General features: G+C 39.8%; 1 protein-coding gene across 3 annotated transcripts in view; it reads left to right on the top strand.

Moving 5' to 3' along the window:
- parga (poly (ADP-ribose) glycohydrolase a) overlaps positions 1-12,135 on the top strand; it is a 196,416-nt gene extending 184,281 nt beyond the window's left edge. For all 3 annotated transcript variants that reach the window (XM_059640270.1, XM_048563467.2, XM_048563466.2), the window contains 3 exons: positions 9,432-9,537; positions 10,858-10,986; positions 11,640-12,135. In XM_059640270.1, coding sequence (XP_059496253.1) covers positions 9,432-9,537; positions 10,858-10,986; positions 11,640-11,782 — 378 coding nt within the window. In that variant the 3' untranslated portion in view covers positions 11,783-12,135. The remainder of the gene's footprint in view (positions 1-9,431; positions 9,538-10,857; positions 10,987-11,639) is intronic.
- The last annotated feature ends 203 nt before the right edge of the window (positions 12,136-12,338 follow it).

Raw genomic sequence — 12,338 nt, 5'->3', positions numbered from 1 at the left:
CTCGGCTAAAAGACTAATATTTTCTTCAGGATCTCAGCCAGCAGATGCTGCTGCCAGTATCCTGACTTGAGACAGCAGTAGAGTCTTACTGGGCCTGAATTGAGTAAGAGAACTTATAGGCCAATATCCAGGAGAGTGCACACCCTGGCAATCCCACCTGCATCTGGCTCGGAACAGTTAAATTGCTTAGCGGCATCCAAATCAGAATAAAGTCAAAATAAACATCTGGTTAAGTGGTCACCCAGTTCTGATCAATGTTGGTACCAGCGTGGCTTTATCAGTGATTGCAGAATGAGGCTTTAACATAATTCGCTCTGGACTCCAACCCTTAAATTTGTGTAAGACCTCAGATAGACAGAGAAGCTATACGGGGGAATTCGATCGGATGAAATCAGTTGAGAAAGATTCAGCTTGAGGGCTCAACGTTTTTCAATTAGGAAGTGACTGCCTGAGTGAAGTCATAATTAAATATCCTAGAGAATTTCAGGAAGGTCTAGGAACTATCAAAGGAGTCAAGACCACCTTGCGTGTTTACCAGGAAGCAGTTCCATGATTCTGCCAGGACCACACAGTGCCATTTGCCTTATGTGCAAAAGTCAAGGTAGAAATCAGAAGGCTGGAAAACGAAGGAATCATCAAATCAGTCTAGTTTGTGGAATGGGCAGCACCAGTTGTACCAATTGTGAAGCCCGACGGATCAGTTTACCTTTGTGGGGATTTGAACTAAACATCTTGCACCTGGATAAAATCCTAATCCCTTGCAGAAACGACTGAAACGCAAAGCTGGCAGGGGACTGTTCTCACGAATGTGGACTTGAGCCATGCATACTTTCAGTTGCGTTAGATGACGTTTCCCAGAACTATGCCAAAATTATCACCCATAGGGTTTGTACCAATGTATGAGATTGATGGTATCCCAAATGGCAGCCTTTGCCATTTTCCAGCAGATGATGGAGATCGTTTTGCAAGGTCTACCCCAGGTCACCATTTATCTGGATAACATGCATATAACAAGGAAGACTAATAACAGCACTTGGACATAGACCTTAGACATTTCTCCAAGGTGGCCGTACACTTTAGAAGGGAAAAGTGTATATTTCGGGTGTGCCAAATGACCTCCTTGGGCTACAGAGTCACTGAGCCTAAGTTACACCAGTTGGAAGATAAAGTGAGGGCAATCAAGGGTGCCCAGTCTACCACTTTTGTACCAGAGCTTCGGTCTTGCCTTGTATCAGTAAATTATTATAAAAAAATTCATATGCAACCTGGCGGCATGGTGGCGCAGTGGTTAGCACTGCAGCCTCACAGCGCCAAGGACCCAGGTTCGATTCCCGCCTCAGGCGACTGCCTGTGTGGAGTTTGCACATGCTCCCTGTGTCTGCGTGGGTTTCCTCCGGGTGTTCCGGTTTCCTCCCACAGTCCAAAGATGTGCAGGCTAGGTGGATTGGACATGCTAAATTGCCCATAGTGTTCAGGGTTATGGGGGGATGGGCCTGGATGGGATGCTTCAAAGGGCAGTGTGGACTTGTTGGGCCGAAGGGCCTGTTTCCACACTGTAGGGAATCTAATCTAATCTAAAACCTGGCCTCCATCCTGGCAGTCTTACATCTGCTTTTGGAAATGGCCTCGTAGCCAAGACCATTTAGGTAAGTGAGGAAGCAGCTATCATTGTCTAAGGTGTTGGCACACTGTGATCCCAAGTGAGATCTGGTGCTGACATGCAATGCCATGGCATCAGCTAGTGTTGGCTCACTGGTGGCCCAATGGAGAGGGCCCAACAGCGTATGCTTTCCAGACTTCGGCTGATCCAGAGCGCAGATATGCCAAGATAGAAAAGAAAGGTGTGATGGTAATCTTTGGTGTGAGGAAGTTCCACCAATACCTTTCCAGATGTAAATTTGTAATAGTAACATATCACCAACCCCTACTAGGGCTACTCAGAGGATAAGACAGTGCTGCCCTTAGCTTCAGGTCAAATTCACTGTTGGGCTGTCATCCTAAGGGCGCACAATTACAAAGTGGAACAATGTCCAGGAGGACAAGTAGCCAATGTGAATGCCTGAGCTGCCTCCTGCTGGCAGTGGTGTTATCGTTGGAAAAGTCCATTCTGGTTTTAAATTTTCTGGACATCCTTCTGGCCACTGCTGACAGTGTCAGGCTGTGGATGCAAAAGGATCTGGTCCTGGCAAAGCTTAAACAGCTGCTGGTAATGGGGGTAAACAAAAGGACCATCACAACTCGAATTGAAACCTTTCTGCACCTGGAGACGCTAGATCACCATAGAGGATGGCATTTTATTATGGGGAGCAAAAGTGATTACCCCAAGGGAAGGCCGCTGCCACATACAGGCTGAACTCCTCCAGAATTGTCTAGAGGTATCCAAGATGAAAATGTTAGCAAGGCATTATGTCTGGTGCCAAGGATTGGATGCATTGATGTGACAGTGACTAGAGTGTCAACAACAGCAAAAACCACCAACAGAAGCTCCCCCACATTTGTGGGAATGACTGGTTGAATGCTGGACTCAGTTACACATTGACTGTGCTGACCCTTTCATGGGTGCAACGCTCTTAGTCATTATTGACGCCCAAAGTGATTGAACATGCACGGAGCTCATTCGTCAAACATGGAAACAATGATAGAAAAGCTGTGAGCATCTTTTGCAGTACATGGACTCCTGGAAGTGTTGGTCACAGACAACAGGCCATCACTTACCAGTAGGGAATTGGTTATTTGCTGAAATTGAATGGTATTCGGCATATTAGCATAGCTCTATACTATCCATTGCCCAATGGTCTGGCAGAAAGAACAATCCAAACTTTGACAGCAAGCTTAAAGAAACAGCCTATGACTTCATTTGATGCCAAACTGTCCCGGTTTCTTTTTGATTATCAGACCACCCCACATGCAACTACAGGGATAGCTCCAGCAGAGTTGTTAATGGGGAGAAGCTCAGATTAAATCTGATCTTCCTGGTCCTTTTAGGGGATGAAGGGGTGGGGGGACAACATCAGGAATGCTAATGCCGGACACACGACTCCTCTCAGTGAGATATACGGTTTACTTTGGGGGATGATGTTTTGATGGGTAAGAGACATAGTCACTGTGCGATCAGGTCATGTGAAGTACAAAGTTTGGGTAGATGAGGTGGTCTTGAACAAGCATGTGGACCACATGAAAACTGCAAACCCATGAATAGGACCAGAACAAAATATATTCAGCCCCTCAGAAAATTTGAAAGGCTGTCAGAACCTGTGGGGCTCTCGCCCTTCGTCTAGCTTCGAAGAAACCTCAGTCTGAGATGGACACAGATGCTGCAGACTTGACGCCTTTTACTCATAAGAAGAGGATGAATTTCTTCTGAGATGCTCCAGGCACAAGAGAGTTGTGGTCCAGTACACACCACCCTTCTCCAACGCTGAATCGGAGTAACCGGACCCGGTATGAAAATGCCCTAGCAGAGCTACAAGAAAAAAAACAGGCCTCTGTACCCAGATGTAGAGGGGAAGGGATGGAGTGATTATAACGAGGTCAGTTAGGTGGACCTCATTGAATAGGAGTTCCCTGATTAGGGCTGTTAAACTGGTCTCAGGCACCCCTAGCTGACTGACATAAACAGGAGTGTCAGAGCTTCTGTTCACTCACTGCTGATTCTGAGGAAGCTGGACACGTGTCAAGTACTATGCACGTGTGAATGAAGGGTGATTCAGTGACAGGATACTGGCCTCAATGGAGTTATTTCACCCAGAAGTTCTGAAATTGCTCCCAAGCATTGAAATACTGACATAATTTCAGTTTATAATGAAACACCTGCCAAATTTCTCTATGCTCCAGTCTTTTCCAACTGCATCAAGCAAAATCACTTGTGAATTTCTTTCATCACACACTCAACTGCACAAAACTATCAGTGGCGCTAGGATTTATGTTTAGCTGTAAACATTTCTTATGATGTGGAGCCACCAATCCCCGAGACTTCTAAGCACCAACTACCTAGAGCCTGCCAGTGGCAGCATTTGTTTGCCCAGAGGCACCTCTAGTTCAGAACTATTCCAGATCAGTTTAAAACCTTCTTAAGCTCCATCTCATCTCATCAGTTACTCTCTCCAATCTATCCGAAACCTGACTTTTATATATCCTTCATTTTATAATTTCTTCTTTGATCTGATAAAGTAAATGTTTTTACATTCTTTCAGATTTCCTAAACACTTTTGACATTCATCTTTAACTCCCAAATGTGCACTTCTTTTGGACTGCTGTTAGTGCAGGCCAAGTTAACACCACATTTCCAGCTCAACATTGCTCACCTTCTGTTTCTGATCCTACCTTTCTAGCTGTTAACTTCTTAAAACAATGTGGGCCTGATTCTTAGGTGCACTAGACTTCAACGTCCTTCAGTTGCATTTGTTCCTTTTCGACTATTAAACCTGAATTCTTAAAATTAAAATTAAATTTAAACATGCAAGCCATAAACTAGATATTCACAATCAGTTTATTTTTGGAGTGTAGTCATTGTTGTAGGAAAAGTGGCAGTCAATTTGTGCATAACATGCTCCTATAAACAGCAATGTAACAATGACCAAATAATTTATTTTGGTCTTAATTGATGGATAAATATTGAAAGGATCCCAGGGATAGCTTCCCTTCAAAATGATATTGATTTCATATTTTCTGTGTTTTAAACACTGTTCAATTTTTTTTTTGTTTTAAATTAAGTGCCCTTGGAGCATCTGTTACTTTAATGGTAATATACAGTTGTATGTTGTGAGTATTTGTTGCTGCTCAAATCTACTTCTTTTAGAAAGTCCATGTAACAACCTATTAGTAGAATTAATACAGTACTGGCTACCAAACATCCAAAATCTAAACCATTCTGTGTTTTTGAATTTATGCCTTGGGATTTATATGAGGCCCTGAAGCTATTTCTCTTGTGATTTAAAGACTGCTCCTGTTCTAGCTATAGAGCAATTTATTATACCTGGATTGAGTTACTTCTATGAGAAAATGTATAAGCACTCAAGAAACCTGTCTCCATTCTGATGCTATTAAGCTCTCACGTATATCTTTGGCAATTGAATCAGTCTGGAACATACACTGAGACTAATCTATTACAACATTGTATATTTGCCGTGGAACAAATATGACAAGCAATTTTTGTGAGAGATAAGCCCAGCCAAAAATAAATTGCATTGTACCTACATGTGTCAATGAAGAAAATGTTTATAATGAGTGCTGATCTATGATCCAGCAATGTAATTTATTGACTGCAAATTCATAGCAATTTAAATAACATAGAATGAGTAAAATCCACGTATATTTGACTGCAAAAACTGCACTATTTTAAAAACTATTGTCTCTGTTGCCTATGTAAGTAAGTAAATGCAAGAAATGAAATTTTTGCTGAGATTTCAAACTTTCTTGAACACTCTAAATTAAAAGCAGTTGACCTTATTAAGTTGTGTTCGGATACATGTGTTTGCAATATACTTAAAATGTACTTTGTGCAGCAATAAATTGTACATCTGTAGCTTGGGTACCTGTACTGCCTGTCTTGTTGGTAAGCTTCCTGAGGTTCATTTTATCCTTAAGTAATGCTTTTCAGTTTAAAATGCATAATTTATGACAGCACAGTGAAGTGTGATTAAAAATTATTTCACAGAACCATCTCTCATAAATTAAAATTTAAGTTTAGTTCAGCTAATTGCTTTGGCTAATCCTAAAATATCGTCTTTGTACTCCCCACCACCACCACAGAATCTAAGTTTCTTTACATTTCCACCTTTCTTACACAAAACTTGAATATTGCACAAATTCAGAGAGAAACAAAACAGTTTTGGTGAAAAAAACGCTACTAATATCTTCAGGATGCTCCAACATACTGAATGACAAATTACTTTGTCTCTCTCAAATCTCAGATTTTAAAAAAGCATCAGCTCATCTCTATCTTAAATGGGTGAGATTATGCTTTCTGGTCTTAGAACATTTCACAGGGGAAACAACCTCTCCACATTTATACCATGAAGCCCATTAAGAACTTTGTATGTTCAGTAAAGTCTCCACTCTTACTTCCAAACTTCAGTGAGTACGGCCTAATCTGCGCACACTGTTATAAAATCTCTCCATTGCTGTAATCAATTGAGTGAACTTTTTCTGGACTGCATTCCCTTCCAGTTTTATTCTCATTTGGAAAGTACTGCTTTCTGTTTCCCATTTACATTTTCTGTTAACTGAACTATAGGGATTTCACAGAGCATTGTGAAGGTCTGGTCCTTGCGTTACTGTGCTAAAAATTCAGAAGCTTGAATTCACAACTGAAGGGCATAAGTTGAAATCCCTCCATACCATTTCAAGAACTGAAATTGAATTTTTAATGTATTAAAAAAAAGGCTGCTATCAGTTGAAGTAATCTAAAAAGCTGCCAGGTTGTCATAAAAATCCATCTGCTTCAAAATTGAACTCTAGGGAAACAGATGAACTGTCCTTACCTGGCCGCGATCTCTACAGCCTTTGCCAGTACCAGTACTTAACCAGGACTTTTGCAGTGCTAATGATGCAGTAGCCTACTGGAGCTGAAGTAAAATATATGTAAAATCAACATATATTTTCAAAGTTACAGACCCTAACAAGACAGCATCCTAGGTGTGTATTTAAATATATAACAAAAATGTGGAGAGACCTTCATTAAAGAAGACAGAAGGATGTTGCCAGGGTTGGAGGGTTTGAGCTATACGGAGAGGCTGAAGCAGCCGGGGCTGTTTTCTCTGGAGTGTCAGAGGCTAAGAGGTGACCTTATTAGAGGTTTATGGAGTCGTGAGGGACATGGATAGGGTGAATAACCAAGGTCTTATTTTTGCAGGGTAGGACTGTCCAAAACGAGAGGTTTAAGATGAGACGTGAAAGATTTAAAAGGGACCTAAGGGACAATGTTTTCACGCAGAGGGTGGTGTATGTATGGACTGAGCTGCCAGAAAAAATGGTGGAGGCTGGTACAATTACAACATTTAAAGATCATCTGGATGGGTATGTGAATAGGAAGAGTTTAGAGGCAAATGGAACTAGATTAATTTAGGATATCTGGTCAGCATGGGCCAATTGGACCGGAATGTGTGTTTCTGCGCTGTACAACTCTTTGTACATTGAAGGATTTTATAGAATCAATGTAGGAATTTGGGTAAAGAGCATTGTATTATCTGTCACATGAAATGGTATAGCATTCTTCAGTGCTTTATATCTCTATGAACTCAATTACTCTGTCATCGTAGTCGTCCTGCATTCATCATGTCCAATATAGAGTCTTTGAGCTGTACAGCATAGAAGCAGATCCTTGGGTCCAAATCATGCACGAAAACCAGTTGTCCTAAATTAATCTAGTCCCATTTGCCCCACATCCCTCTAAACCCTTCCTATTCATATAACCATCCAGATGCCTTTTAAATGTTGTAATTGCACCAGTCTCCACCATTTCCTCTGGCAGCTTATTCCATACGTGCACCACCTCTGCATGCAAACTTTGCTCCTTAAGTCCCTTTAAAATCTTTCCCCTCTCACCTTATACAATGCTCTCTGGCTTTGGACTCCCACACCCTGGGAAAAAGACCTTGTCTATTCACGCCATCCATGCCCCTCATGATTTAATGAACCTCTATAAGGTCATTCCTCATCATTGTCTTCAGGGAATTATAAACCGGCACTGTTTGTTCAGCAACATTCCCCAGGACCTTTCCCATTAAGTATATAAGTCCTGCCCTGATTTGCCATTCCAAAATGCAGCACTTCACATTTATCTAATTTAAACTGCAATTGCTACTCCTCAGCCCATTGGCCCATTTGATCAATATCCTGTTGTACTCTGAGGTAACCTCCTTCCTTGTCCACAACACCTCCAATTTTGCTGTCATCTGCAAACTGACTAATCATACCTCCCATGTTCACACCCAAATCTTTTACTTAATGATGAAAAGCAGTGGACCCAGCACGAACACTGTGGCTTGCTGCTGGTCACTAGTTCTCCCCGTATTCTGTCTGATCTAACCTTGCTAGCCAGTTTACCTTGCAGAATCTTAATGAGTGCTTTAATGAAGTCCATATTGATCATGTTTGCCGCTTTGCCCTCATCAATCCTCTTCATTACTTCTTCAAAAAACTCAATCAAGTTAGTGAGGCATAATTTCCATGCTCAAAACCAAGTTGACTATTCCTAATCGGGCTTTCCAAATACATGTAAATCTTGTCCCTCAGGATTCCCTCCAACAATTTGCCCACCACTGATGTTAGGCTCACTGGTCTATAGTTTCCTGGCTTTTCCTTAGCACCTTTCTTAAATAATGGCACCACATTAGCCAACCTCCAGTCTTTTGGCCTCTCACCTGTGGCTATCACTGATGCAAATCTCTCAGCAAGGGTCCCAGCAATCGCTTCCCTCGTTTCCCAGTGTTTTAGGGTACACCTGATCAGGTCCTGGAACTTATCTTATTTGTGCGTTTTAAGATGCCCAGGACCACCACCTGTGTAGTATGGACATTTTTCAAGATGCCACTATTTATTCCCCCAAGTTCTCTATCTTCTATATCCTTCTCCACGTATTTCCAGCAATTCATGTTAAAAGTAACTTGAAACAGTAAGTACAGCATAGCGGTGCAGCTCGCTTGGACCTAATTGCAAAACACTCCTCATTTGGGAATCAAAGCACAATTTTCTCCATGATGTTGAGTTGCCAGTCTTATAGTCATGTTACTATAGGAAAGCACCAAGGTGCAACTTAGAAAAACAGCAAGAGGAGGATTTAATAATCCATAAGGGAAAATAGCATATTTCAAAAGTGCTGAGCTGAAACCCATTGAGGCTGTTTTAAGATCTGCACGTAAAGCCAGTGTGCATTCAAGCCTTGTAAGTACAGCTGTGCTGCTGTGTAATATTCACTTGATGATTGCTGCTAATCCCCAAATGCTCTCAATAGGCTTTCCGTAAACAGAATCAAAAAATTAATACCTTTCCTTGGAAGTACAAGATGCAAAGTTAAATGGCTCTAGATTGTCAATAAGGAGCTAAGCTTACTTTTTTGTAGTTCATCAATTTAGTTGAATATGCAATCAGCCAAAGAAACTCAGTCCAATGACATGGTGATCCTTCAGTTACAATTGTGAAGCAGCTGGAAAGAAAATCTTGTTAATGTCTATAATTTTAAAAAAGTTACTGTCGGCTTAATAACAATATGTGAGCAAATCATTGAACTATTGAATGAAAATGAACAGAATTTCTCTTCTAAACAATTATCTTCTACCATGGAATCCTTCTTTGACCTAGATCAAACCTACAGACTGAGGCATTAGTATTGCATCAAAAAAACATTAGATCTGTTAGTTATTAGTTTGTCTCCTTTGCCCACTTTACATTAAATCTTTTCTTTTACCCTTTTCTTAAAACCCTTTTTCTAGGCTTACTGTGGTTTTGTGCGACCATGCATAGATCCCAAGAATCTTCCAGCAGTGGCCACAGGGAACTGGGGGTGTGGAGCTTTCGGTGGTGATGCCAGGTTAAAATGTAAGGAAATGTGTTTCCAAACTTTAACGAATGTTACCCATTTTTATCTGAATGTATCCAGGCGACAGTGCCATGAGATAAAGATTGCTTGGTCATTAATGGGAACTTGCCTACAAAATAATACTGATTGTACTTCAAAAATATCTCTTCAGTGATGGTATATTTGGGACATTGTGAAGATCTCAAATACTCTATTGATGCAAGTTTTTTTGTCATGAAAGAAGATATTGTGCACTTTTTTTTCTCATATACCTGGGGAGTTAACATTTAAAATGAGAGGCATTTGAAACAGAATTGTTGTCCTTAAAAAGATGCTCATCTATTTTGTTAATTTCATATAATCAAATGATCTTCAGAAGTTAATACATTATGAAGAAGGCTTCACAATAAATAATTTGTGAATTCTATTTACTAAACATATTGGTAAATACATCACTGTTTAAATTTTCAATCTTTTGATCTGTGCTTAATGAATAGTTCAACATAATCCAAGTGTTAGAAACCACTCGCAGCATAACAGGCAGTCTGTTGCTTAATCTTCACAATAACAATTCACAAATTGTTTGGAGACATTTGTCAAATTCTGTTTGAATGAATAAGAATTATTGCGCACATTCTCAGCGTTTGGCATAGATGCATCTAGGTACGGTTATTCAGTTAACACATAGATAATCAGGAAATATAGCATCAGAAACCAGAATTATAGGCAACATATGAGCCGTATTGCCTGAAAATCATGATATTGATCATTCCTAGTTTAGAAATTCATGCAGAGGAAAAGTACCTTTCAATTAATTGACTTTTATTAAATAACTACAGTCATGTTGCTTTCCTAAATGATGTGTTTTTGGAACAAAAGGTCAAGCAAAAGTCAACCCAACGTTCAACAAACGCCTACGTATAAAAAGAATTTAACGTGGAAAATAGTATTCATTATATGTGGTATTTGACTGTAGTAGTGTCATTTTAGAGTTCATCACTGGTCCCAAAGGGCTCATTACTCTCCCAGGCTTTGCCTTATACTGACTGCATCTTGGAGGATATTTTCCTCATTTGTGATCCAAATACTAATATTTCTATATTGAAGGAGCCCTGGTATATTAGCTGCCAGGCTTTGTCATTTTGAAAATTACTTTAGTTAAATGTGTGGTTAATCTGAGCACTGCAAAATAATACTAAAAGCCAGTTTCAAAATGCAAAAAAAGTTGCAAATCCACAAAATATTATTTGGCATTTCAAAGAAATTTAGTTATGTTTAAGCACAGTACTTCAGAGGATATGTTTTTGAAAGATTAACAAACTCATGTGAATATGTTGCAGCTTTATTGCAAATGATGGCAGCAGCAGAAGCAGGACGAGATGTGGTTTATTTCACCTTCGGAGACCGAGAATTAATGATTGAGATATATGAGATGCACAAATTCCTAACTGAGAAAGAGCAAACTGTTGGTAAGGCAAGCTTTCCATAGAATTGTTAGCATATAGAATCAGAAATAGACTAAATGACAGCAAGAACAAACACACAGTGCTGGAGAAACTGTTTCAGAGATAGTAGGAACTGCAGATGCTGGAGAATCTGAGACAATGGTGTAGTGCTGCATGAACACAGTAGGGAGCAGCATCAGAGGAGCAGGAAGGTTGACGTTTCGGACCTAGATTCCTCTTCAGAAAAAGGGTCTGGGCCCGAAACATGAGCCTTCCTGCTCCTCTGATGCTACTTGGCCTGCTGTGTTCATCCAGTTTTACACCTTGTTACCTCTATGCTGGAGAAACTGAGCAGGTCAGCAGTATCTGTGCCAAGAGAAACACAGTTAACATTTTGACTCCAGCATGATGTTTCTTCAGAAATTAAATGACAGCAAGTTTTCTTTGCTTTAAAGGGAAAAGATCCTTTGCATGCAAAGCATTTAAATTGTGAACATAGTTAAAAATGTAAAATTTCTGTTAAATGCTACAACATATTCCAGTCAATCCATTGTGGCTCTTTATTTGGACCATTGCATGTTGCATATATTTTTTAAGCCCTTTAGTGCTGAATAATGGCACATTTGCTGCCTAAATCTTAAAACGAAGCATTGACCTGTATACATTTTTCTTTTCAGGCCAAATCTACAAGCTTTTGGAGCGATATTACAGCGAAGTGTGCCGATCTTATTCCTTTTCAAAACCACACATTAAACTCTACAGCTTCATTTATGATTCTGTAGCCTTATACACAGATTCTACAGATGAGGATGGTGAATGATGGCTTTTCTAGGTCCTTGTAAAGACTTCCTTTGAAATCATGGGGCAGCTGAGCTTTTTAGCACAACATGAGAACTATGCTTGCAAATGTTTCTGAGCTGATAGGCCCATACCTCAATAAAATTCATCCCAAAGCATTGTCCATTATTCAAAAGAACTATTTCTGAAATATTTTTGTTAGCAGTGTTTGCTAGTGCTAGAAATCAAGCCTAAAGTGGTGCAAATTGAAATTTCAGGTATAAAAATCATTTTGGACAAATGACTGATGGATGAAATATATATCCACTCCATATATAATACATATCTTCTTCATACTTTATGCAATTATAATAAAAGGACAGTTGCCAATATAAATCTGTCTTTCTTGAGTGTAATTATTGCAATTATTCAGAAGAATTAAACCAATGTTATTATTTTCTGGTTTTTGAGTAATCTCTGTTTAACAGATTCCAATCAAAGTTGAAATCCCAGCATGCTCTGAGCATGGTTTTATTAATGTGTTTATCAATGGAAATGGAAATTAAATTAGAGAAACAAAAAAAAATTTAGGTTATGAC

Source organism: Stegostoma tigrinum, chromosome 37 (genome assembly GCF_030684315.1).
Source record: "Stegostoma tigrinum isolate sSteTig4 chromosome 37, sSteTig4.hap1, whole genome shotgun sequence".
Taxonomy (NCBI): Eukaryota; Metazoa; Chordata; class Chondrichthyes; order Orectolobiformes; family Stegostomatidae; genus Stegostoma; species Stegostoma tigrinum.
The sequence above is the reverse complement of the archived record's forward strand: the minus strand, read 5'-3'. Positions and strand labels throughout refer to the sequence as shown.